The sequence below is a fragment of the Sprattus sprattus genome (assembly GCF_963457725.1).
Source record: "Sprattus sprattus genome assembly, chromosome: 10".
In the NCBI taxonomy this organism is placed as follows: Eukaryota; Metazoa; Chordata; class Actinopteri; order Clupeiformes; family Clupeidae; genus Sprattus; species Sprattus sprattus.
This window is the reverse complement of record NC_137908.1, coordinates 26546219-26572431: the sequence shown is the minus strand read 5'-3', so window position 1 is coordinate 26572431 and position 26213 is coordinate 26546219. Positions and strand designations below refer to the sequence as shown.

Sequence of the window (26213 nt, the reverse complement as noted above, 5' to 3'; positions counted from 1 at the left end):
GTTTGTGTGTGTGTCTGTGTGTGTGTGTGTGTGTGTGTGTGTGTGTGTGTGTGTGCGCGCATGTGTATACTGAGTGTGATGGTGGGTGAGTGTGTGTGTGTGTGTGTGTGTGTGTGTGTGTGTGAGAGAGAGAGAGAGAAAAAGCAGGACTGACCTTGTGCTGTTCTGCTGAGTGGGTGTTAGGACACTGTAGTAGACTGGCATGGCCGTGCCTGGCATGGGCCCTTGGACCGACTGGGTGGCAGGAACCATCACTGGCTGCTGGTACTGCTGCTGCACCACTGGCTGGCTCTCATTGGCCACTGGCACCTAGAGGAAGGACCCACGCATATCACCATGGCGCCTCTTCATCACAATTCCAATTCAACAATCCACTAATCAAGCCATGACTCACACACATGAGTGCACATACCTGATAGGAGGGCATTGGCGGATACTGGACCATCATGCCTTGCATCTGGCCTTGCATCTGGCCTTGCATCTGGCCCCCCATGTTAGTCCTCTGGGAGTTCATCATGCCTGGGTTCTGGGGCTGCTGCACTCCCATCATGCTCTGGTACGCTGGCTGTTGAGTGGGCATCATAGTCTGGATACCAGCTGATAGGGCGGTGAAGAAAAACATTTCAGATCACTTTTTTGCACATGGCCACATGTCTTACTTCTGAACTGAAACATGCAGTATGATACAGAACACATACATAGTGTTAGCATCCATCGCTTAGATTTTGGATGATGCACATCCATCTGTTGTGTGTGCGTGTGTGTGTGTGTGTGTGTTGCAACATCATGACAAACCTCATTCTAAATCTTGCTTTGAGCCAAAGACACAAATAGATGCGGTGGAGAGACAGAGGCACAGACAGACAGACATACATACAGATAGAGAGAGAGAGAGAGAGAGAGAGAGAGAGAGATGTGAAGGTGTGCATGGTGAGTGGCGACTGACCAGATTGCTGTGCAGGTTGGGGCATGGGCTGAGTGCGCTGCTGGGGGTAAGACACCTGGTGAGTCATGGGCCTGTACTGCTGCCCTGAGCTGGGGTACTGGCCTGCAGGGTAGTACGACACCTGGATCTGAAGGACAAAGAAGAATGGCAGAAGGACAGAGTGAGAAAGAGAGCGAGAGAGGGAAAAATAAGAGAGAATAGGTGAAGGGAACACAAGTTAGAAAGACACAAACACATAGGTAGAAACAGTGTGTGTGTGTGGGGGGGGGGGGAGAGAGAGGTATAGAGTGTTAAGTCACATGAGAACTCATCTACAGTGAGCTCCTGCACAGTCTGCTTTCCTACACAGAGTTGATGATGCTTGCACATAATGCACATCAACTCAGGTTTCACTGACGCACGCCCACTCTTTACACCCCCTATGTGATCATCTCATGCACGCGCCCACGCACGCACGCCATGTAGGCCTTCACATGAAGACCAAAGACCCATTGTTCCTGCAGAATTTTGCAATATTGCATTCTCCCAAATTCACACAAATTCAAGGACTTCCTGTAATTGTGGTTGCAATTTTCTCTAATTACTGCAACAATTTAAATTTAAAAAGCAATGGATTTTTTTGCATTATTTGATTTAAAGTGGCATTTTACAGTAATTGTACTTTTTGTAATCTTTAACCCTTCATGGCAAACTGAAACAAACTATGATGAAGAACACTGACTGATGTTTACAGTCCCTGGTATTGATGCCTGCCGTAATTGACCGTCATTCAATCAAGTGTTCTATAATTCCATCCCAAAGGCATGTCCAAAGTGTTTGTCTTAGGCTAGTCTCAGCATGGGGCAGGTTTACCTGTCCATTTTCCTCTTACCACCACCCTGCTAAAGAGGTGCCCTTGGCCTGCGCACCGGGGCCTTTGCATATGATAACAATTGTGCTTGTGTGGGTGAAATTCCCCACCCAGGGGGTCTAGCAGCAAGTCAATGCCCGACAGTTGTGAGCTCCTCAGGGCTTTCAGATGAAGCTCGTATGGATCACAGCGCTCAATGCACCCACCCCCGCTCCACTGCAGAGGGGCCGCGTGATGCTCCAGGAAGAGCCAACTTCACAAGACAGCAGCCGGAGTGGGGGGGGGAGGTGTGAGAGAGAGAGAGAGAGAGAAAGAGAGAGCAGGGAAAGTGCAAGAGCCGGCGGAGGAAGCAGAGCCCCCCCATCGACATTTCTCACACTTATGTGATTACGCAACTGCAAAGTTTGGCTCCCCCCCTTCCTCTTGTTTGTTTCATTTTGTTCTTCCTTCCTGCCTCAGCAACAAAAGACCAAAAAGAGAAACAAGTCCCAAAATATGACATTTCAAAGTTTCTGAGTGAAAACAGCGGCAAGAGAGAGAAAGAAGTCGAGGAGTCCAGGACTGAACTGCCCCAGGCCAGAAATAGAGGAATCTGATACGCCGCCAGTCTGGACCATTTTCACCCGACAGCAAACAAACAATCTGACAACTTACTGCCGTGCCGTGCAATGTAACGCCACACCACAAGCCGCCAGACACAGGGCCTCTCGAGAACATCAGGGAAGCCAGCCGCACTACGCTCATCAGCAGTCTCTCTGCTGCCTACCCAGCTCAGATCAGACAAACAAACAAGAAACAACTAAATAATACGGCCGTCACATCCGCACGTCTGAACCCATGAGCCTGCGCTTTCCACCTGGACACGCTCTATGACTCTTCCTGACAGGCTACAAGGCACAGACAGGGCACCTGAACAGCTGGCTTTGGCTACATGACTGCTCACACCTCCACATCACACAGTTAACATGCTTAACCAACTTCTGCCCGTCTACACACAGAAGAGGCCAAACTCTGATTACAGGCTCTGTGCTCTGAAGCTTTCAAAAGCACATGAGGATAATTTTGTTGCCTGGACATGTACAGTGTTGAGGGTGTTGGGATGGTACAGGTGTGTGCTTACCTGCTGGGGGGGAGGTTGCTGCATGTAGCCCTGTGGGGGTGGCGGGGGCTGCATAACCGGCTGGGTAGGAGGCGGTGGGGGAGGTGGCGGGTGTGTGTGCGCGCCGCTGGGCTGGTAGCCGGAAGGAGGGGGCATGGGCTGGCCTGGAGGGGCGGCCATGATGTAGCCGGTCTGGGGCTGGGGGTGCTGGGAGAGGACGGTGGGCGTGGTCTGGTACATCGGCTGGGCATCGGGGTTCTCGCTGGACCCCTGGCGGCTCAGGGTCATCTGGCCAAACTGAGGGGTCAGCTCATCACCCTGGCAGACAGGTCACATGACGGGGTTTACATACAATATTTTACCTAGATCTTCACAAAACAACTTACATGCATGCTGCATTTATTTTAGCATAGTGTAAATATCTGATTCAATATCATCTACATTGCACATAATGTCTATTTCAGTTTGAAAAGAATTGGATAAAGAAGAAAGTGGTGAAATGTGCCCCAATGTCATTGGCAGTTACCTCACTTGTTTGTGTTGGGAAGCTGAGTGTTGAGAGAGAGAGGGAGGAGGAGAGAGGAGGAGAGAGGAGGAGAGAAGAGAGAGGGGAGATATGGGAGATGTGGAGAGAGGAGTACCATGTTGTACTGCTGGGGAGGAGAGACGGGCAGGAGGACCTGGGGACAGGAGGGGCTGGAGTAGGAGACAGACTGTGGAGAGGGCTGCAGAGAACCCACCGGCTGAGAGGAGAGATGGGGGGAGAAGGAAGGAGAAGGAAGGAGAGAAGGAAGAAGAGAAGCAAGAAAGGGCAAGAAATAAAGAGAATAGTAGCAAACAGGCAGACAGAGGGAAGAGATGCAAAAAAAAGGGGGGGGGGGTGAGAGAGGTTATTATTTGTTAGCTAAAGAAAGAGGAAAAAAGTAGGAAATAATGATATTTACTTGAAAGCGAAAATAGGGGTAGAGGACTAAAACAAACAAGTTCTAAGGCATTACTAGCCCTTCTCCCCAGCCGAAGCAACTGAGATGCCCACCTGGCCCATCATGTGGTTGCCCATGGGGTGCTGGGTGGGCGTGGGCAGCAGGGCCTGCTGTGGCGGGGGAGGGGGCTGCTGGCTCTGCTGCTGGGGCGGGTTGGATGGGCATGGCAGCAGACTGCGGCCTCCCTGGGGGGCTGGCGCCTGGAGGCACACGTCCAGGGTGGCCAGGGGAAGGGCTGCCAGGTGAGAGAGGCACGTCATTGGAACGCCAAACCTGGAGCTATAGGTGTGCTCCTTAAAGACTATCCCATGGAGTTTGTATAATAGTCGTACCATGACCTCATAGCATCCATATAGCCTACTCACAAAAAAACTAGGAGAGTATAACAAAACACCACCTTCAACTCCACCTTGTTTGAGTTCAATGAGCAGTATGCAGCCAAGCCAAGATATTCTTTGCACACCAGGAGTATCTGTACATATAATACTGCAGTTGCGCTGTCTGTGTGTGTGTGTGTGTGTGTGTGTGTGTCAACAGTGTGCTGGGGTTAAGTACCGTTGCGGGAGCCTCTGGCACTGCCCTGTGAGCCCTTGCTGCCCAGGCTGTCTCCGCGCGTCAGGATTGAGATGCCCGAGAAGCTGCTGGCCTTGGTGACGGGCGGGCGCAGCGTGCGGTTGGAGCTGTCCGAGTCAGTGCTGCTCCACGGCCGAGGCTCCAGACACTTCATGTCACTGTCCGTGCTGCTCTGCCTGCTGCTTGAGGCTCGGCTGGAGCTCTCGCGGTTCCCCCTGACGGAAGAGAGAGAGGAAGAAAGAAAGAAAGAGAGAGAGCGAGGGAGAAAATGTAGAAAAGAGAAAGAAAGGATAAAGAGGATAAAATAGAGAGGAAAAAGACAAAAGGGGGACACAAGGATATACAGGGGAATAGAGGGGGGAAAACAGAGCGATAGCAAACAGCGAAAGAAAGAGGAAGAGAAACAAAGATGTAGATGAAGGCAAGGGAAGGAGAACAAATAAGTGAAGACAGAAGACAGAAGTATACAGACAGACAAAGGTTTCAAGTAAAGAGAGATCCAAATGGGTGAGAAAGGAAAAGATTGAGGGGACAGAGAGACAAGGGAAAGATTGATGGGAGAACAGAAAAACACAATAGAGGGAGTTTGAGAGAGAGAAAGAGAGAGAGAGAGAGAGCGATCAGAACAGCAAAGGAAAGAAAAGGTGCAGAGAGGAGAGAGAAATGAAAGAGGGGAAGAGAAGAGTAAAGGGCAAATCTTGATCACAGGGGGAAAAAACCCGTTATCTCTCTAGGGGCTTTCTGGGAGAATGAAGCATTCAGCACAAATACCAACAGCTCTTTCCAACACCCCATTCCAAGCAAAAATCACAATCCAAGAAATGCAGACACCCCAGCAGCCTACGCACACACGTACACACAGACACACACACAAACAAACACACACACACACATAGAGAACCCGTCAGCTCCAATAACACTTCAACTCACCAACATGCGCGCGCACACACACACACACACACACACGGTTAGGAGTACATTTACTTAGTACACATCCCAAAAAGACCCAAACTGTTGACAACCAAAACACACACACACAAAATACAAAACATATTCACAAACAGACATAAGCACAGCACATAGTAGGTAGACAACATACACAAACACACCATCATCCTACACACAATGCAGAAAACATACTAGCACATAACAATAAGACAAATAACCTCACACAAATAGACAAACTCACACATTCAAAATGTTACTGCCAAGTTACCTTACAAATACTGGTTTATTCAACTAAGCACAGACACATACAAACAATTAGACACATATGCCGACAACCACACCTGCTATATTTAAGGAAGGGTTAACCAAGTAAATGCAGACTCTACTGCTGCGAATAGGATGTATATATCTGAACGCAGAAGCCTGACTGTAGAAGCTCCTGTAAGCCATCAGACAGCCACTCTTATCACAACAACAAAAAACAAACACATAAACTGTAGCATTCCCTAAATGGCCGATTGAACACTTTGAAATTGAGAGATTGTTATACACTAAATACTCTTTGAACACGCCAGAATAAGCCAGAAAAGGGGATATCATAACAGGCTCAATAAAGCAAGCTCCTGTAGGTTAGCAAGCGGTAGCAACACCCTAATGAATCATCTCTCTCATTTGTGCCACGTGACTGCAGAGTGACCAGCATCAAGCTGCGCAAATGAATGTGTCCACCTGTTGTGGTGTTTCCACGGTCCACTGTACTGCCCATCTACTGTATGTGCCTGAGCCTGCGTGGAGGAAGAATTGGGGAGAAAAGCAAGGAGTAAGAACCGGAGAGGAAGCAGAATGCCTGCCCTGGTGCTGAGAGGTGAGAGACAGGGAAGGGAGAGTGTGTGGGATGTGTTTAAATTTAGCTCATTCTTCTATTGGGGAAAAAAACGTAGGAAAATCTCCAGGATTGGAGAAGGGAGACAAATCCACCTGGCAGATGGAGAGTAAAGTGTCTTTCTCTGGCTCCCTAGGTTTTTCTTTTCCCGTGTTGAGTGTTTTTTTTTTAACGTTTTTGTGTTAATGTAAAGGTTGCGTTGTCTGATACATTTTTCAGTGTGGCTGTAATTAATGGATGAGCTATTTGAAGCAAGCTGCGCAGCCTATTTTAGGGGAAGGTGGCTTTCACTACACAGATGACAGAAGGAAAGAGAGAGAAAGAGACAGTGATGAGAGAGATGGGAGGATCATGTAGAACGAGAGGGAAGGCAGATTGGCAGAAATATTTCTATTATATCTGCCACCTCTTCCCCCCGGAAGCCATTTCACATTCTGAAAACGGAATCATGAGCTCTTCTGATAATTATAAAACACACTACAGTACGTAATTCAAACCATCAGTAAATCTTCATTATACTATTTTAACCAGCTTATTTAAATACATTCTTAAGGGGGAATGCACTACCATTTTCCATGCAGTAGGCTGCACTGTTTCTCAATCTGATACTCTAACCTGCAGGCAACAGCCGAACCTGAAAACCTCTTCGCCTGGCTTCGCGTTTCAACCCTCTCCTCACACTCTCTGCTGATGACTGTGGCTCTCCTAGGCAAAGTCACTCCCACCATGCCATACTGCTGAAACAGTGCCCGACATGAAGAAACAGCTGAGAGAGAGATATAAACCTGGGCGCAGTGACAGACAGCGGGGAGGGCTTCATGCTGCAGCCTGTCCATCAGCACAGGGCACTGGGGCTCAACCTCCACCATGGACCCCCCACACATACATGGACTCGCACGCACACAAATATTCACACACACTTGAATACATACAAATACACACACACACACACACACACACACACACACACACACACACACACACACACAACCCCCCCCCCCCCCAGTGATGCTGTGTGCAGCAGGGGTGATGGCCAACATCTCCAGAGGATTAAGTCAAAAGGATAAATAAATAAAGTGAGGGAATAAACATCCCCACCAAGCAGCCATGCATAGGCATGTCAATCCCCACAGTGCGCAGAGCCATCGCCAAGCAGGAGAAAAAAACAACAGAAACAAAAAATACACACATGTGGAAATAAAAAAAAAAGAAATCATTAAAAAATAACCACAGAAACAGGCATGACAACACACATCACACCCAGTACCTAAAGATCTGCCTCCTCTTTTGAGAACTAGAGGAATAGCCTTCAGTGGAAAGTCTGCTGGGTTACATTGGAGAGAAATGCTAGAGGTTACTGGGGGTGGGGGGAGGGGAAGAGGGAAGGGGGATGTGTGTGTGGGGTGGGGTAAGGGACAAGGGCTGCAAGGGAGAGGGGTGGGGGTGGCAAAATGAGGAGCTTCCCCCCTAGAGGAGCGATAAATCCCAGCAACACAAAAAGTGAGGGGGGAAAAATAAGGAAAAAATGCAAACTGAGCAGCGTCCCCCAAAAAGCCCCCCCGCCCCCTCTCCCCCCCACTCCCTTCCATTTTAACCGTGCTCAGCAGTTTGTGGAAATCCACCCAAGCTTGCACTCCAGGCTGCCCTAGAGCCACACAGGCACATCTTCACATCCTATGCTTAAGCTAGTTACTGGCTCCATTATGCCTCCAATCTAATGCATGTGGAACCTCTTATAGGATACATAAGAGCATTTGAGGCAAACCCAAAATATAGGCGCTCACAAAACCTACTATATATCTGGATGTTCAGGCTGCGTCCTATAGTCTATGAACCAGACGGTAGCCACTGGTTTTGGAACACTGAGTGAATCAGTAAGTGTGTGTGTGTGTGTCTGTGTGTGTGTCTGTGTCATAGGATAGGATGTGCCCAGCAGGTTCAGTAAGCTCTGGATGCTCCAGGAAGTGATGGCTGTGATTTCCTGAGGGGAGTTGAGGAGAGAAGCCTTCTGGACTGACAACCATCTCAGTCTGCTTAGCTACTGTGAGGATTATTAAAAAGGCTGGGTTTGCTCGTCTCATATTGACCAAACCTATTGGGAAGGATGTATCGCTGGCATATCAATAGTTGTCATTATCGCTGGAATGCTGATGCTATTTTCTCTGATGATATCCAGTTTCAAGTGAAAAAAGGCTTATGCATTAATGTCTTCATTGTGAATAATTTGTGAATAAAGAGAAAATGACTAAATCCATATTTCTAGACTTGATGGCAAATTGCTTACAAATTGAGGCATCTGGATGAATCACCCATTTAAATGCACAAGACTTCTCAGCAACACTGCTGGGCTTCATATTCACCCCAGATACATTAATCACCATTTCATATGTTTACTTTTTTTTCCTACAGGACCATCAGCAGTTAGAGAACCATTAAGGGCCAAAAAGCTACACGGTAAGAACAAAATTATTACAGTGAATACCAAAGCTTGCAAAAAAGGCATAAATTAAACGCCCCAGGTCTTGAATTAGTAACATAATACAAGCTGATAGTCAGGTTCTCATTTTAAGGCCAAATCTCATTTCGCCTCAGGGAGTATAGAGCCCAAACAGATAAGGCCTGATTTGCAAACAAAGACCCACAACACACACCCATAGCGTGTGCGTGTGCGTGTGCGTGTGCGTGTGCGTGTGCGTGTGCGTGTGCGTGTGCGTGTGCATGTGCGAGTGTGAGTGTGAGTGTGAGTGTGAGTGTGAGTGTGAGTGTGTGTGTGTGTGTGTGTGTGTGAGTGTGAGTGTGAGTGTGTGTGTGAGTGTGTGTGTGAGTGTGTGTGTGAGTGTGTGTGTGAGTGTGTGCACCTGTGTGAATGTCTTCCCTTCGACAAGAGAAGCAGTGACTTCTCCCACACATTATGAGCTCTAACACAAGACGTGAAAGTCTCCACGACAAGGCAGGAGCTTACCTGTTGTCGTTGACGTATCCGTTTTGAGAGGACTGAAAAGAAAAGAACACCTGCACATTACGAACGGCCTCATCGGCGTTTCTGCCCTGAAGAATTAGCTGAGCTCAATTCCCCAAACTCACACCTTAAGGATGTTTATGAACCCTTGCTCTCTCAGGCATCGACTCGCTCTCAGCCCTGGCACTAGCTAACCTTTACATGTTAAAAAAAGAGAATAAAAAGAAAAGAGAACAGAAAAAAAAAAGAAAAAAAACTGAGTCTCTGGTCAACACACACCAGCTCCAAACCCCCCCAAAATGAGTTATGTGATAAGAAGAACCCATCAGATAAGAAACAGTGCCAACAGCATTTCTTTAATATGCAAAGAGCTGCCTCCCCAGGGGTACCTCTGTGGCCAAGACACACGCTGCAAAGTGCACTCTAGTGAGGTGTAAGATCAGGAGACCAACAGTGCTTCACTACACTGCTGTCCTTACTGAGGACAACGACACTGTGAAGATTGCCATTTAAACACAACTAACGTCTCTTCCACCCAGCCTTTACAGGGCCTTTACATTTGGAGCTGGACTTTGAGAGAGAGCGCCGTTGGACCAGAGACTCAGAGGTTGGGACTTGGCTAGTTTCCTCTTCTCGCCCACAGACACTTACCTCACGGGCAAAGATCCGGTCTCGCACCCGTTGGTACTCCTCCTCGCGTTCCTCGATGGACTTGCTGCGTCGCCCATCCTGCAACGGCACACGGATCTGATGGGTGAAACAAAAAGGCCACTTATGATAAGAAATCAAAACCTCACTCGTATTTCAGTTTTAAAGAACGCTGCCTCATTCAAGCGCGTCCTATTGTGGTGAGGCAAGACTCGTTGAAACAGGACAGATACAACAGGAGTGGCTGAGAGTGACTTTGTTGGGAGACATTAGGAGGCCTAATGAGGAAAGACGACTGCACCTGATTATCGTCTTTGTCCATGCTGGCATCATCCCTTTTCAGGATGAACCTCTTCTGGAAGTCCATGTTTCTCTCATCCTTTATGTGCTCAGAGAACCTTTGCTCAGGGCTGGAAAAGGGCGGAGAACGACACAAAAAGATGATCAGAGAATATTCACATTAGCACATACAGAGCTTTCATCCATTAAAGTCCACTAAACGCATACATTTCATCAGTGCATATGCTCTCTGATAAATTAAACGGACATTGTTTGCCAGCTCTTGTCTGGCACTTGCACATCCATCTGCTTAGACGCCATCAGACTAACATCTAAACATCTACAACATACTCTGACCACCAGTGTCATTGTCCAGTATATGAGTGCTTACATGCGTGTGTTGCCTGTCTTGTTGATGATGACGGCCTTGCCGGTCTGGTCCACGTTGTGGTCCATGCCAAAGTAGGCCGCCACCCTGTGCAGCAGCATGCGATGGTAGGAGGTCATCTGAGGAAACTTCTTGTACTGGTTACTGTGGGGCAACGGAAAACAAAGATGGGTCTGTGAAATGTGGGCTTTTTTGGTTTAGGCACAGAAACACTCAGTGGACTGGGCTCAGTGGAACCACTAATAAGCATGTTCAACCTAGAAGCAGCAGTCTGTGTCTTTATGACCAACCTGCTAGGCTATATCTAGCCATCTGCTATATCCTATATCCACACTGTAACTATACAGGATCCTCTTCAGGCTACCGTATCTAGCTGTAATTACTTAATTTTTATTTTACTGAGCCAGAACTTGGATTTATTTTTACACAGTTTAACTGAATAAGGGAGTCTGGTGATAATCAAGAATTCAATGAATTCAAATCAAAGAATTCAATGAAGAATAACATTTGATCAGCTGTCCTGCTTACTGATATACCCATGACATTGAGTTTACAAGAACCATGCTGTAGCAGGTGTTCTTCTGGAGTACCAGCAGTAATACTAATGACAGAGGCAATATGCATACACACACACACACACACACACACACACACACAGTAATGACACACTCTCACTCACTCACACACACACACACACACACACAATAATTGCACTATTCTTCTGCCCAGTATAGGCCCAGGCAGCAATGCAATTAAACTCTATCCTCTATAATTATACTATTACTACTGCCTGCTATAAATAAGCAGGACAAACAGGGGGGCTTTATATTTAAAACAGGGCTGGAGCATTCACAGCAATCTGGCTCACTTGTCGTCATTAATGAACTCCAGGATATCTTGTTCCAATTTGAGCAGCATCATCCGATCCCTGTTTAAGTAGGAGAGAGACAGAGAGAGAGAGAGAGAGAGACAGAGAGAGAGAGGAAGAGAGAGAGAGAGGGAATTTGAGAACGCAGTGCCAACTGTTCCCAACAAAGATCAAAGAGTCTATGTGCCCAATGGTCTCCTGAGTGAATGAGTGGCTGCATAGCCATCTCCAGAATGCCAGCAAAGAGGCGCTGGACACTTGAGGCAATCATTAGGGTATTGGCTTTAGGATAGCCTGGGAGAAGAAGGCCAGCCCTGCTATTCTGTGTCAATGTGGTGTCTGCAAAAGCACTGGCAATCAATAAGGCAACATGTATACCTGGGGTTGTTTTTCAGTGTGTTGACCAAGAACTCGTGCACATCGATACCGGTGGAGTCAGTGTACTCTTGGCTAGAATCTGAAAGGAAGGTGAGAAGAAAACAAAAATGAGACCAATTTAGAACACACACACACACAAACGCACGTCACGCACACACACACACACACACACACACGTCACGCGTCACACGTCACACACACAGACACACGTCACACACACAGACACACGTCACACACACACACACACACACACACACACACACACACACACACACACACACACACACACACACACACACACACACACACACACACACACACACACACACACACACACACACACACACACACACACACACACACACACACACACACACACCGACTGTGGCTGATAAATGAATTTCAATTGTCAAATGCGGAGGAGTGTGCAGGGACTGAACAGGGGCTCCATCACAGCCGTCTGACTTCTTATTCTGCTGGTGGGTTAGACATTCATTCCACGCCCTCATCCAAGAGCATTAGAGAGACACACTATGCATGGTTATAACTAAAAATTATAAAGGAGGCACATCAAATCTATACGATCCAAAAAGCGCAGAAATAGGAAAGCAATACCACACAATGGATGTGACATAGCAGGCCTGGTGATGTTTGAGCAGCCACAGTAAGGAGGGGCTTCTACTCTGTGTTCATCAGGCATGTATAGACGTGTATGGAAGTGAAGTCTTGAGATGGAACCACCAGGTTAGAGGAGGGGGAGTAGAGCATCCTAGTGAGTCATAGTGGTGGGGATACCGGGCCATGTTTGTCTGCTTTATTACTACCAGTCAATAGAGCCTAATTCCAACCTGCATCCTAGAGGAACATTTCCTGTTGACATTTGCGCACGGTAAACTAACGACACGGGGCGAGGTGCCGCACATTACCTCTCCCAGCCTGGAGATGATTAAGTGATGACGGAAATCATTGGCGAGATAAAAATAAACACACTTGCATCCATACGTCAGAGAGAGAGAGAGAGAGAAAGAGACAGAGAGGAGAGGCAGAAAGAGAGAAAGAGAGAGGCAGAAAGAGAGAGAAAGAGAGAGGCAGAAAGAGAGAGAAAAAGAGAGAGAGAAAAAGAGAGAGAGAGGCAGAAAGAGAAAGAGAGAGAGGGAGATGGGCAGAGAGAGACAGAAAGAGAGAGAGAAAGAAAAAGGCTCACCGCGGGAGAGGATCTTCCGCATACTCTTGTCCTTCTTGTCTTTTTCCTCGTTCTCGTACTCGTCTTTGGAGGACTTCTCCTCCTCTTTGTCTGAAGGGCAGCTGATATGCAGCTGAATGATATCCTGCCAAAGAGACAGAGAGAGAGAGGGTCCTTGTACATCATGCACGCCACTGACAAACACATCCACACGCATTGCATCTTTGCGCTAGGCTACACAAAACGCAATTAGGCCCTTTGTGAGACACGGGAAAGAAATGAGCGGGCTGTAGACTGAGAAGTGGGGCTTGGTCAGTGTTATGAGCGTGCCGATGTGTATAGCTCTGGATGAGGGGCCTAAGTGGCCTAATCGAAAAGCCTTTACTCTTGCAGCCGCATTACTCCATCTATTTAACAGCGCAAACATCTGCACCTGAAATTACAGTCATGCTCCATCTAATGCCCTGAACTAAAGACCATGACTGACAAGTCCATTAGAAGCCAGTACTAGAAGCTAGTAAGTTGAGAATAAAAGTCACGCATCTCTCACACACACTCACAATGGCAACACACAGTGCAGAAGTCTGAATTTACACCCTATAGAGAGGAAGTAATTGTTCTGTTAATTAAAATGGCTCTGGTGATTATCCTGTCATTTTCCAAAGGCAAGCAAAAGTGCATTGAGGAGGGCTTTGTTACCAGCAGTGAGAACTTACCTGAGTCTCTGGGAGTCCATCTGCTGAATATGGGCCTGAGGATTCCTCACACACCGCCAGACTCCGCACCAGCTTCAGCTTAGAATTGGACTGGGTGGGATGAGACGGCCATATTAGAGAATAACGCAATACATTTACATGGGCCATTTTTCAACTCAATTCTAAAAGGAGAAAGAAGGAAAATATCAGTGCAACTAACTTAGACAACCGGGAATAATACGTAACGGGAAACTGAAAGAACCACACCAAACCAATGGTTGTCAATGTGTGAACAAATCAGCTTGGCTATGATTATGATTTATACATGATTATTATGTTATGAAAGACATTCCTGCAAGAACTTGAAGTGTCCATTATAAGGCTTGAAAGTTAGAGGGGGTGTGTATGTTTGTGGCTGACATACTTGGCGACGTGGCCAACTAGAGCGAGAAAGGATCTACAGTACAAGAAAGCAGGTCAACCCAGAAAAGGCGCATTCTCTCCTCCTCCTCCTTTCCCCTCTCTCTCTCTCACCACTTTCTTTCTCTCCCTCATTTTATCTTTGCAGGGAATGACTAACTCATTCCAGTCACAAGCAGAAGCCTAGTGACGAAGGAGAGAAAATGGCCCAATCCCATTAGGGGAAAGGGGGGTGAGGGATACACCCACATAACACATCACACTGGGCGCAAACATGTGAAAGAAGCACAAGCCTTCACCGCCCCAGTCCAGAAATCCCTGTGCTGCAGCTTACAGCTTTCTTGCATGAGCCAAGACAACACTGCCCATAGAGAAGCGGGGAGAGGCGGATAAGAGAGAAGGAGAGGAAGAGGGAGGAAGGGAGAGAGAGAGGGGGGGGAGCGAAAGGGTGAGGTCGGGATACAGCTAAGGCTGCTTAAAGTGCAGTGATGGTGGGACTCTGGGCTTTAGCTCGGTGCAAGATTAGGCTACTGACACGGCTGGCTTAAGCAAACATTATCAAACAAGTTCTGCTTACCTTCGCCCTCTTTCTCCCATGGCCATGGTTCTGTGATCGCCTCTGTGGAAAAGAGATAGAGATATATAGAGAGAGAGAGAGAGCGAGTGAGAGAGAGAGAGAGAGAGGACAGAATGAGGGTGTCAAAGATCGCGACGAGTTACTGCTGAAGAACAGAGATGAGTAGAGACAGCTGGAAGGAAGACCAGCGTATTACCGTATCAATTAAGGACACTGGTAGAATAAAACAGATCATCAATTTGCATCGCAGGGTTTTTATGATTTCAGGTACTACAGAAGGAGAACTGTGATGAGTGCAACATAGCCAGACTAAAAGAGTTCCTTACTACTGTGAAGCTGAAAGAACATGTCAGCTAACACATCATTGAACATTCAGTCAGCCCTGTGTGTCTACATAGAAAACATATCTGCTCCAAAAGGGTGAAAACGGTGTGATTTGATAGGAGCTGCCGGCATTACTGCCATCCCTCACTCCATAACAGTGGAGGCAGGGTCAGAGCGATGGCTCATAAAAGAGGAATACCCACTCTGGCTCAGGGCCAGCCAGGCATTAAAGCAGCCAGGGCATGGCATGTTGACAAATGGCTGCCTGAGAGCTACTGTAGTGTGGTTCTTAAAGTTTCCTGTATCTTTCCAAAGAGGTTAGGTCGTATCCGTTGCCCAATCTCTGGCTTCTCCCCAAAGAGGATCTGGTAATTTCAGGATACACCAATGTAATCAATGTCCTTGTATTACAACAGACTTGGTCTCTGTTCTGGGTACCATTAGCTCTGGGTATCATCAGTGAACAATTCATTTTCAGAGTCATGCTACCAATGTCTTAGAGGGCCTGGAACATGCAACAGAGGGATTTTCAATAGCCTTTCAGCAGACTACCGTAGATAGGAAAGTAAGGAAAGTTCAAGTCACTAGATGACTTGGAATGTTCCAATGTAAACCTCTTCCCCATGACTAATATGAGTTTTAAGTTTTAAGTAAGGGGAAAGAGAAATATAGAGGGATGATGGGGGAGAGAAGGTGGAACAGCGTGGGTGGGATGAGCTCACCTGGGAGTCCTGCTGGAGATTCTCTTCCAGCTCAGGGGCATCTCCTCCTCCCTCCTTGCCCTCCTTGCCCTGCTGGGGCAGCGGGGCACTGGCTATGCATGTGCTGCTTGCCTCCGTGTCAGCAAGCTGGCCGCTCTCCCCCTCCTTCTGGATGTCTGTCTCCAAGCTCAGAGACATCTTCCCCGGGGAGAGGAGGCGGCGCAAACGCAGCGGGCACCAAAAACCCCAAGGAGCCTGAATGGAGAAGGAAGGGAGAAGGAAATATGACACATTAAGTGACAACAAGCATTGTAGCTTTTTTTTAAAACATAATAGCACTGTTAGAGTTTCAAAGCAACAGTTACAGGATGTTTCAGACGGGGAAAGAGCTAACTGCAGACGTGTGGTTAAGTGCTGTCATACCGGGGCTCGTTGAGAAGCGAGCAGAGGTAGGGTGCAATGCCGGTGTCTGGTGCCAGGGGGTGACAGAGGGAGGATCCTACAGCGGGCAGGGGGGGCAGGGGGCAGGGCACAGGCATTCCATAACAAGAGAAAACAGCAAGGGGAATCCGCAGCTCACTCGACCTGCCCTTCCACTGCTACTGCTGTGGCATCCTGGGACCGCCGCACACACTCATGCACGCACTTGATCTCATACACACACACACACACACACACACACTCACAGACCTGTGGAAAGAGAGAGAGAAAAGACTTCATATTAGAATAATTTAGACACGGCATTTGAGGGAAAATGTGAACGAGAAAGGCAGTCTGTGCCAGCAGGCTCCTAATGACTTAAACCTTGAGAACGACTCCATAAGCAGCCTCCCGCTGTCGCCACAGACAACCCGCAAATTAACCACATCCACCATGCGTCACATCCACCACCAGCACCATCCACACATCTCTGCCACGGTGCGTAATGGCAGTAGCCTGCGCTTTAACTCCACAACAAGAGCAGGATGGAGGGGCTTTGTTTATGGGTGTGGGTGTGGGTGTGTGTGTGTGTGTGTGTGTGTGTGTGTGGGTGTTTATGTGTGTGTGTGTGTGTGTGTGTGTGTGAATTCGATTAGGCTGTGTTGTGCATGATCGATACGATCGGATCATGATACAAGAGTTATGATTCAATATACTGCAATATACTGTATTACGATACTGAAAGCAAGGAAATATACTGTGATTTGTAAAATATCATTTTAGGGGAGAACATTCATTGATGAGGTGTTTCTGAGAATCAATACAGTATCACAAAACATAATATTGCAATACTCAAATGTATTGATATTTCCTTAAACCCCTAGTGAGCATGCAATGCAATGTGTGCAAGCAATGCATGCAATGTGTGTGTAAGGGTTATACAAGCATGTGTGTGAGTGCTGTGCAAGTGCACAAGTGTGTGTGTGTGTGTGTGTGTGTGTGTGTGTGTCCACACACAGGGAGGCAGAACTGAGTAACCCATCCATCTGTCCCACATGCCACCTGGCCGACACTGCCCATCATCCCAGGAAGAGAAAAGAAAAAAAACAAGTAACAGAGCCAACACACACACACACACACACACACACACACACACACACACACACACACACACACACACACACAAACATATAAATGTGCACACAATCATGAACACATTTCCAAAAGCAGCCTCAGGACAGAACGATGGATGAGGAGCCAAGTTGTGTGCGAGGAAAAGACATAAGAGGACAGGGGAGGAGAGGAGAGGGGAGAGGGGAGAAAGGAGAGGAAAGCAGGGGAGGGGAGGGGAGTAGAGGAGAGTTTGTTCAGGCCCCGGCACAGATACACAGGGAGACTCCCTGCCTCTGACGTCATACTGCAGAAAGAAGAAGAGGAGGAGGGAGGGGGAGGAGAGAAAATAGAGAGCAAGCAAGCGGACGAGCAAGAGAGAGAAAGGAGGAGACAGAAAAGAAGCTGGAGGGAGAAATGGAGATGCAAACAAATAAAGAGATAAACCGAAAGAGTTGGAGAAGAGCTGCAAGGAAGGCGAGAGATTAGTAGCCAGAGAATCGCCGGGATTCCCACAGGAAAAGACCAAGGGGAAGCGAGAGAGAGGTTGTCATCAGCTCCGCACTGCATCAGTGCCTGTGACACCCATACACACTTACACAACACACACACAGACAAACATCAACAACACACAAACACACACTTATTTGTCACCAAGAAGGTCAAGGCTGCTTCAAAGTGCACATTCATTCACATATTCACACACATGGGTACCTGATGGATGCATGCACACACACACACCTCAGTGGCTCATTCAAGTTCTCGAAGGAGAGACAATTCATCAGAAAGACTGACAGACAGAGAGAGAGACTGCAGTGGAATTTGTAAGCCTCAATGAGATCGTAAAGAGAGAACAGGGACATTCATGAATGGATTGACATAGGTCCTGTCTTTCCCAGTTCTCTCACACCTTCCCTCCCTCCCTCTCTCCCTCTCTCAATCGCTCTGCTCTTTCCTCTCTCTTTTTCACAGGCATAGAGGGTTGTCAAGGAGACAACATCGTCATTCTCAGCTGCTGCCATTTGCATGGTGAAAGCGGGAGTGGGGGAGAGAAAAGAGCAGAGGGAAGGGTGATATTAAAAATAAATATGGGGAACGCAGAAGGTTCAGGCGAAGAGGAGAGAGAGGGGGGGAAAGAGAGAGAGAGAAATATTGATAGAGCAGAGAAGGAGCGACAACCTAAAAGCTAACTCATCTCAATACAGTATCGCCTGACCAAAGTCTCTACATGAGCCCAGTGGCTCTCCAATGTAGTACGTCACGACTGCATTTCTGTGGGACAAGTCAGACAGCCTCCATGTGTTTTCCCGACACCGTGGTTCTAATAATGGTTCTAACCGCAGCTGAAGCCTAGGCTAAGCCCCCCCTCCTCATGTAACAGACACCCTTCATACACTTCCCACTGTTGTGCGCTAGATCGTGGGGATATTTTTCCAGGCTGATGACAGGGTGAGCGGATGATTCATGAGTCAGGCTATTGTCTCAGGTTACCGTCACCGAGTCACCGAGGCCGGCGCTGACCGAGGCGGAGTGAATGCAGAGGAGCGTGGCGTTGTTTTGGAGAGGGCCGTCCGCCAGAGATTCCTAGAGGGCAAGAGGCTGGGGGGGGGGGACTGCAGCTCAAAAAGGGGCATGAGTCTGAGATGGGCAACGACTGCTAAAGTATAAAGAAAACATTTTCTAAAATTGCTTGTGCACAAAGCTGTGCTAGAGTGCATGGCATGATGTCTGAAGTGTGCCAGCAGTGGCTTCCAGTCATTCCAAATCCTCATGCCATTCCTTGAAATGGATCCCTCTGTGAAGGTTCTAGTGTCCCTAAAGTACATGCATTCGCCACTGCCACCACACCCCAGCCCAGCCTTCCCGGCATTGATGCCAGGCTTCAACATGCCGGGGTCTGATGGTAATAGCTTACAGCAGGGGTGGTGCTGGCCAGCACGGCACAGCCAAGGACCCAAAGTTCCAGGACCTCTCAGACCACTGCAAACACTGGGCCTTCCAACTTGTAAAACTAAGTCAATGTTTTAACTGCCACGTCTGGCCAACATCAAACAAGCATTATGTTGTCTAATGCAACAACCTTCCCTGTCCTGGATTGACAGGGGCATGAACAGGAACTAATGCTGTGGAAATGCAATCCTCTTTTTAAATAGTTTTTGGGGTTTCTCTGGCTGGCTGGCTTCTAGACACTTCTTTGGGTAAAATCACTATTCATGTCACCTTGAATTGAAACTTCATTATAGACTCTGGGCTGCTCTCCCCAAAGTCACTTTGAATGAGACTACTGCTCCTGAGCCCAGTATATGTGAATGATGGCCAAGTACGGCCATGACCGACTCATCTGTGCAGCCCCTCAATGCCAGCCGAGGGCTGCTGCAGCAACAGCAGGCAGGAAAGGGAAGTGAGGCTCCATCTTTAGTAGAGTAGCACAGCCCTGCGTCTCCATTCAGCACTCAGGTGAATGGGAGAGCAAATCTCTGAATGGAGAGAAGACGGTAGCAAAGCAAACGGCGGAGAGAGTGCATGCTCGCTCTGAGAGACACCCACCCACACACACACACACACACCGATTGAGCAGAGGGAGGGGGTGAGGGAAAGAGCTCAACAGCAGCCTGACCCAAATTCAGTGCCACTCCCCATCTGCAGTATTACGAAGCCTACATGCCCACTCTTTTCGGAGCCTGCCATGGTCTGTGTGTGTGTGTGTTGCAGTGCGTTGGTGTGCACTTGTGTGCGGATTGTCCATGTGAATGTAGGTGTCGTCTGTCACAGAGGATTTCCCTTGTCCAAATGCACACACACACACACACACACACACACACGGAGGTTGAATAAGAAGTAGGCAGAAGGGAAGAACTCCTGCACGGCCATGTAACCACAGATCGATTGTTTGACTGACAAATATACCCACTTTCCTTCTGCCCTCTGCACACTACTTTCTGATGAATCTGCTTGTTCAAACCAACACATTTTTTCACACGGACATGCAATGTGACACTTGGTGATGCTGATCATCACCCTCAGACATGTGTTGTGTGAACAGTGATTAACATGCAGTATCCTTTGATGTATACAGGAAATTGAAGAAGAGTGAAAGAGAATGGGGGGGGGGGGGGGGTAGGAGAAAAATGACAACAGCGGTGGAGGCTGTGGAAAGATGGAACTTCATAAGAAAGTGTTGGCAAGTGCAGGGAGAGGAAGGAGTTAGAGGAGCACGAAAGATGAGGGGAGGGGGAAAGTAACACGACGAGAAAGGAAGGAAGGAAGGGAGGGAGAGAGGGAGATGGAGAGAGAGAGAGAGAGAGAGAAAGAGAAAGAGAATGAGTCAGAGCTCGTCCCACAGGACTGAGTGGGCTGAGTGGGGGCGGATGGCGTCAGCAGGCTTGACAATTTAAGAGGAGACATTAAAAGAGGGAGAGAGAGAGAGAGAAATAGAAAGAAAGAAAGAAAAGAGAGTGAGAGAGAGAAAGACAAAGAACGAAAGAAATCAGCACTTTGCAGAGGAGGAAGCAGAGAGAGAGCCAGAGCACGAAGAGGCAGATGCATGCAGTTGGAGGAGGGCAGAGAGAGAGAGAGAAACAGAGAGAGAAACAGAAAAAGAGAGAGGGGGATCCTCGCTATGACAGAGGAGAGAGGGGGCGGTGACAACTGAGGCATCATGGTAAAAGAGGTAACTGTCCAGCCCAGACGTCACCCTCACTGCATGCTGAACAAGTGAATGATAGAGAGAGAGAGAGAGAGAGAGAGAGGGAGAGGGTAGTCTTTCTGCACTTGATAAGGGAGAACGAGGGCTGGGATGTAGGTGAGTGAGGCACACACACACACACACACACACACACACACACACACAGGGTGGACATGTTTAAAATTTTAAAAGAAATCTTGCAAGCTGACTGTGCGTAAAAACAAAGAGAAATCCCACCCCGCAAGATCCATTTTCACCATCTCAAACACACACACACACACACACACACACACACACGATTAGTGGAAAATCCCCTAAAAAATGCATCATCAGGCCACACAAGAATACTGCCAGTCATTTCTTTATTGCTTTTTTGTTTCATGAGTGGTGGACTTCTGGTTTCCGCACAGCAAGGGGACTACCACAGATTTCTTCCATTTTATACCCTAGTGCCTGAACCCCACGCACCTCACCCTGAAGACCAGCACATAACTGTGGGGACTTATAGTGCAAAATACCTTTCACTACCTTGAAGACCATATTAAAAAGGCAGAGATTTTATGTGGATATTCTGGAGTTAAATCGTTGCTGGTTTAATGTTTTGCGTGCTTGTGTTTCCAGTTCATTCATTCTCAGGGTTCATTCAAAAAGCAGAGTGAATCAAGCACATCGCGCAGAGCAGAGAAGATGGATACAGATTTGCATCAGTAGAGCATGGTTTGAAACCAGGTTGTTTTTCTCACAGGGGCAAGACAGTATGTGTTTGTGCACGCGCAAAAGAGAGAGATAGCGAGAATGAGAGAATGAGAGAAAGAGAGAGAGAGAGAGAGGGGGCGAGTTGGTGAATGTAGAAGTTTGAATGTGTGAGTGTTCCAGAGAACTGTGATCGGTCTCTTTGCTCCTGCATGAAAGAAAGGGGATGGCAAGATGAAACTCTGGTTCGGACCCAGTTTCCATTACAAACCGTATGCCATTTCACCAGTTCTTCATGCTTTGGAGAGGGGAAACAGATGGGAGGGGGGAGAGGGTGAGTGGAGCCAGAGGAAGAGAGAGGGAGAGAGAGAAGACGGCAGGAAAAAATTCTCAATGATGAAACAGTTGGTGCCGTTATGCTATTGGCCAGGGCCTCCACCAATGGGAGGACCAGCTCCATGGCAACAGGCTCTGTCACCAAGAGAAAAGCAGTCATCTCCCTCTACACCCCCAACCTTCTTCACATCACCCCTATTCCCCAATTATCCTCCACATACGCACCCACACTCACTCACTCTCTTTCTTTCTCTCTCTCTCTCTTTCTCTCTCTTTCTCTCTATTACACACTCACAAAGAGAGAGAGATTGCAATCTGCAATCTACTAATCAACACTGGTTTATTTCTGGACTGTTTGTAGGGTTGTACACCAGATCTACTACTAACGAGTACTGATGATTCATGAGGGTGAGAGACCTGAGCTTCCACTGGGGCCAAAGTCCAAATTAGGCTCCTGGACACTGCAAACTGCTCTCTCATCCATGTGTGTCTACTGAATAAGTGATGAATATGTTTGCATTTCAACTTGCCTAAAAGTGCATAAATGAGTCAAACACATCTCAGACAAAACCATCCGAACAGCCCAGTATGGCACAGATACTGGCCTACTGGCTGGCTAAGTTAAACCTGTAACTTTATATTACTCTGCAAAATTTTACCTAAGGTTATTAAAGGCGATTTCTGATTTTCCTCCAGAAATAGTAATTTTTCACAATTTTCCATCAACGTGGGAGAGACTTTCTAGTCTGCGTTATCCTGTAATTTTCAATTAAATTCAGCCCAAGCCGGTCGACACTAATTATGCCCATGTGGCAGCCGGACTAGACCTGGATCTCAACCCGGGTTAACAATAGATAGTCTGCATATTTCTTTTTCTGTATATTTATTTTATTTTATTTGTACTTTCGTAATCTGGACCCAGTGTTTTGTTAATGCATTATTTCTAAAGTTAAGCTCATCCTGTAAGCTCATGACCCCACCCACAGTGATTCATATGCACTGTCTAGTGGTTGAATAAAAGGCCTTCATAAAGCTTCATAACTATGCTTTATTTTTATACGTTATTATTATTTTATTTTATATGCTTTTACAATATATAAACAATTTTATCTTAATTGCAACTAATTATACTTTCAAGGATACCTGGACTTGTTAGATTAAGGTGAACGGTTTGCCAATATAGTATAGCGTTGTAAAGACAGTACCCTATTATTACTCCCCATATAGCCTATAGAACACTGTAGCCATCTATTGTATGGTACAAGGCAATGAAAGCAGCCGAGAGAGAGCACACACCTGTTGATGGGTACATGCTGGGTACAAACAACCAATCAATAATGAGACTTCACACCACCTCTGCTGTACACCACTTCTAAAAACAGGCCTGTTCATGTCCTTTCCTTGATGAGCAGAGAGGTGACATAGAATGACGATACGAGGAACACTTATAAACACAGGGCGTAGAGTAAGACTGTACAACTAGAGACGCATTTCCTCAAGAAAATGCAAAGTGTGATTGCTCGTCAACAGCACAGGATCACTAGCCCCATGCCCAGCAAATAACACACAGCACACGGTGGGCTTTATGATTAATTAAACGGTTTTCAAAATAAGTTTTCGTTTGTTGTGTACAATAACATAACTTACTCAGATCAAGGCAACAGCTAGGGAGTCTGCTGGTTCAATAGTGTAGTGTAGATGAGGGTAGGGACAAATAGCCTCACTGTTGAAACATCTGAACATTTTATTGTATGTAGCAGATTCATCCAAGAATACTGAGCAACTAAAGAAACCCAAATGATTGAGAATGAGTCTGATGGTTTATGGCAGTGGTCCCCAACCACCGGGCCACGGCCCGGTACCGGTCCGTGAGGCATTTGTTACCGGGCCGCACAGAAAGAAGAAATCATTTATATCAATTCCACTGTATTAATTATTAGCATCTGAAAGGTGTTTTATTTTGAAAAACGACCGGATTTTCCCGGACGTCACATTCGCCTGTGCCTTTTGTCACGTCAAGACGCTTGTCTCGTTCAAGTGATACGTCACTCAAAAAATAAGCCCCCAAACTTTTGTGTATGAGCAGTACGGGCTTCATTCTATCAAACTCGCGCTTGCCTCACGGGTGCAATTGAATTTTTCACATCAATATGAATTGATGACGTGAATAATAAGAGGTGTAAAATGACACCTTGAAGCCTGTCCGTAAAAAAATTCCCTACATTAAACCGGTCCGTGGTGCAAAAAAGGTGGGGGACCCCTGGTTTATGGTGTAGCCTATGCTGAGTTTACTTGGGTGTTTTGTATTTGATTGACATTAATGTCTATGTTAATAAAGTGAACTTAATCTTTAGTATAGCTCAGCAAATTAAATCTAGGCCTACACAAGGAAGCTCCTCTTATATGCCCATGTTACTTTGGGATAAATTATGTTAATAATGTGTTAATAATCTAAGCCAATTGATGCAAAATTATAGGCCTACAGTTAGTGTGTCACTGTGTTCTGATATAGGAAATGCTGCAAAAGGTGGAAACGCTGATATTGCAGCTTATCAATTGGCTATTAAACATTTTGTTACCGACACTATTTGTACCTCGCTTCAGACTGGCATCCTTTCTCAAAAGCTGTTGTATAGGGTTTCCTGGCCTGTCACTGAGCGGATTTTGTTTTGTGCATTGTAGTGATGGGAAGTTCGGATCATTGGAATCTTTGAATGTCGTTCAGTAAAATGAATCTTTTTTCGAGTCATTCGTTCATTTCAAGGGGGGGGGGGGGGGGGGGGGGGGGGGGGGTGCTGCTCAACATTTTTTAATTTTATAGCCAATTCACTGGCGTAAATACGTCCACTACAAACACGTATCATATTTTCATGGAGGTCACTACATGTAAACCAGCAGATACTAATTCCTGCATTCAAATAATATATTATGAAAGTTTGGATGAAATGGTCATTTATTATCACATAAGCATTTAAAGATCACGGCAAACAATTACGCTGCACTGAACTGTAAGTAAAGTTTTAAAAAGTTAAAATAACTAAACCTGTAATTATTTCTTGTGAAAGAATATCATTCACGTCTTACTAAACATAGACACTCGAAAGTGAACGAGGTTAATAAGTCCTTTCTGTTTCCTCTTCTGAGCCTATGCAGGTTACGTGAAAAAATATCCAGAGCCCAGTCAAAATGAACGAAACATTTCGGTTTTCTCTAGCTTCCCATGCTGAGCCTATGCAGATCACGTGAAAAATGATCCAAATACTTGTATCCGGCAGATGACCTAATCGTTCACCTCCCGACCATCTTTGGATCAATGTTTCGTTCATCTGCCGGATATCGGATATCGGTCTTTCGTTCAATGATTCGTTCTTTTGCCGGATATCAGTCTTTCGTTCAATGTTTCGTTCTTTTGCCAAACGTGTCTTTGGGTCAATGATTCGTTCTTTCGCCAACCGTGTCTTTGGATCTATGATTCGTTCATCTGCCGGATATGGGTATTTCGTTCAATGATTCGTTCTTTTGCCGGATATCGGTCTTTCGTTCAATGTTTCGTTCTTTTGCCAAACGTGTCTTTCGTTCAATGATTCGTTCTTTTGACAACCGTGTCTTTGGATCTATGATTCGTTCATCTGCCGGATATGGGTCGTTGGATCCTTTTCCACGTGACCTGCATAGGCTCAGTACAGTCAGCTAGAGGAAACAGAAATGATTCGTTCTTTTTCCGACTGGGTCTCTCGGATACGGGTCTTTGGATCATTTTTACGTGACCTGCATTCAACAAATCTTTTCTGTTTCCTTGGCTTAGCCAATGCAACAGTCCCAGTTGTCCCGATGCGCGGTCATGAACGAGAAAAAGAACGAATCTTTTTTTGAGAGGACTCGTTACTCTCGAGTCGTTGTAAGGATTCGTTCAAAATGAACAAATCGTTCACGAACGACACATCACTAGTGCATTGATTAGCGAGGTATTGTTGTGCTTGTATATTTCGCGAGATTTCGTTTTTCAGTCTTCTGACTACACTTAACTAGTTTGTCTATCCTTGAATTTTTTTAATTTTCCCAATGCAAAAAGTTTGATGTTATATAGGCTAGCCAACATGTAAGGTTCAGCAAATGAATGGCTATGAAAAGGTACACTGTTCTGGGCTCCTGAGGGTGCCTGGGTGCCCCTCTTATGGATGGATGAAAGCATAGGAGGCCACTGCAAAACGAGTTAGTTCATTCAGGCATATGCAACTGGTATGAATGTGACCGTGGCTAATAATAA

At 46.7% G+C, this 26213-nt stretch overlaps 1 protein-coding gene across 3 annotated transcripts in view; it reads right to left on the bottom strand.

Moving 5' to 3' along the window:
• Nucleotides 1-26213, bottom strand: part of r3hdm2 (R3H domain containing 2) — a 63167-nt gene that overhangs the window by 14133 nt on the left and 22821 nt on the right. Inside the window, exons 3-21 of one of the 3 annotated variants that reach the window (XM_080846176.1) lie at nt 16126-16392; nt 15724-15957; nt 14678-14719; nt 13702-13791; nt 13007-13130; nt 11803-11881; nt 11425-11484; nt 10560-10700; nt 10191-10299; nt 9893-9988; nt 9245-9276; nt 7550-7606; nt 4434-4666; nt 3932-4113; nt 3537-3638; nt 2917-3213; nt 947-1073; nt 413-597; nt 155-309 (exon numbers count right to left, since the gene is read on the bottom strand). In XM_080846176.1, the coding sequence (XP_080702302.1) occupies nt 155-309; nt 413-597; nt 947-1073; nt 2917-3213; nt 3537-3638; nt 3932-4113; nt 4434-4666; nt 7550-7606; nt 9245-9276; nt 9893-9988; nt 10191-10299; nt 10560-10700; nt 11425-11484; nt 11803-11881; nt 13007-13130; nt 13702-13791; nt 14678-14719; nt 15724-15900 (2288 nt within the window). In that variant the 5' untranslated portion in view covers nt 15901-15957; nt 16126-16392. The remainder of the gene's footprint in view (nt 1-154; nt 310-412; nt 598-946; nt 1074-2916; nt 3214-3536; nt 3639-3931; nt 4114-4433; nt 4667-7549; nt 7607-9244; nt 9277-9892; nt 9989-10190; nt 10300-10559; nt 10701-11424; nt 11485-11802; nt 11882-13006; nt 13131-13701; nt 13792-14677; nt 14720-15723; nt 15958-16125; nt 16393-26213) is intronic. The other 2 variants (XM_080846177.1, XM_080846178.1) reach the window with 2 other exon arrangements.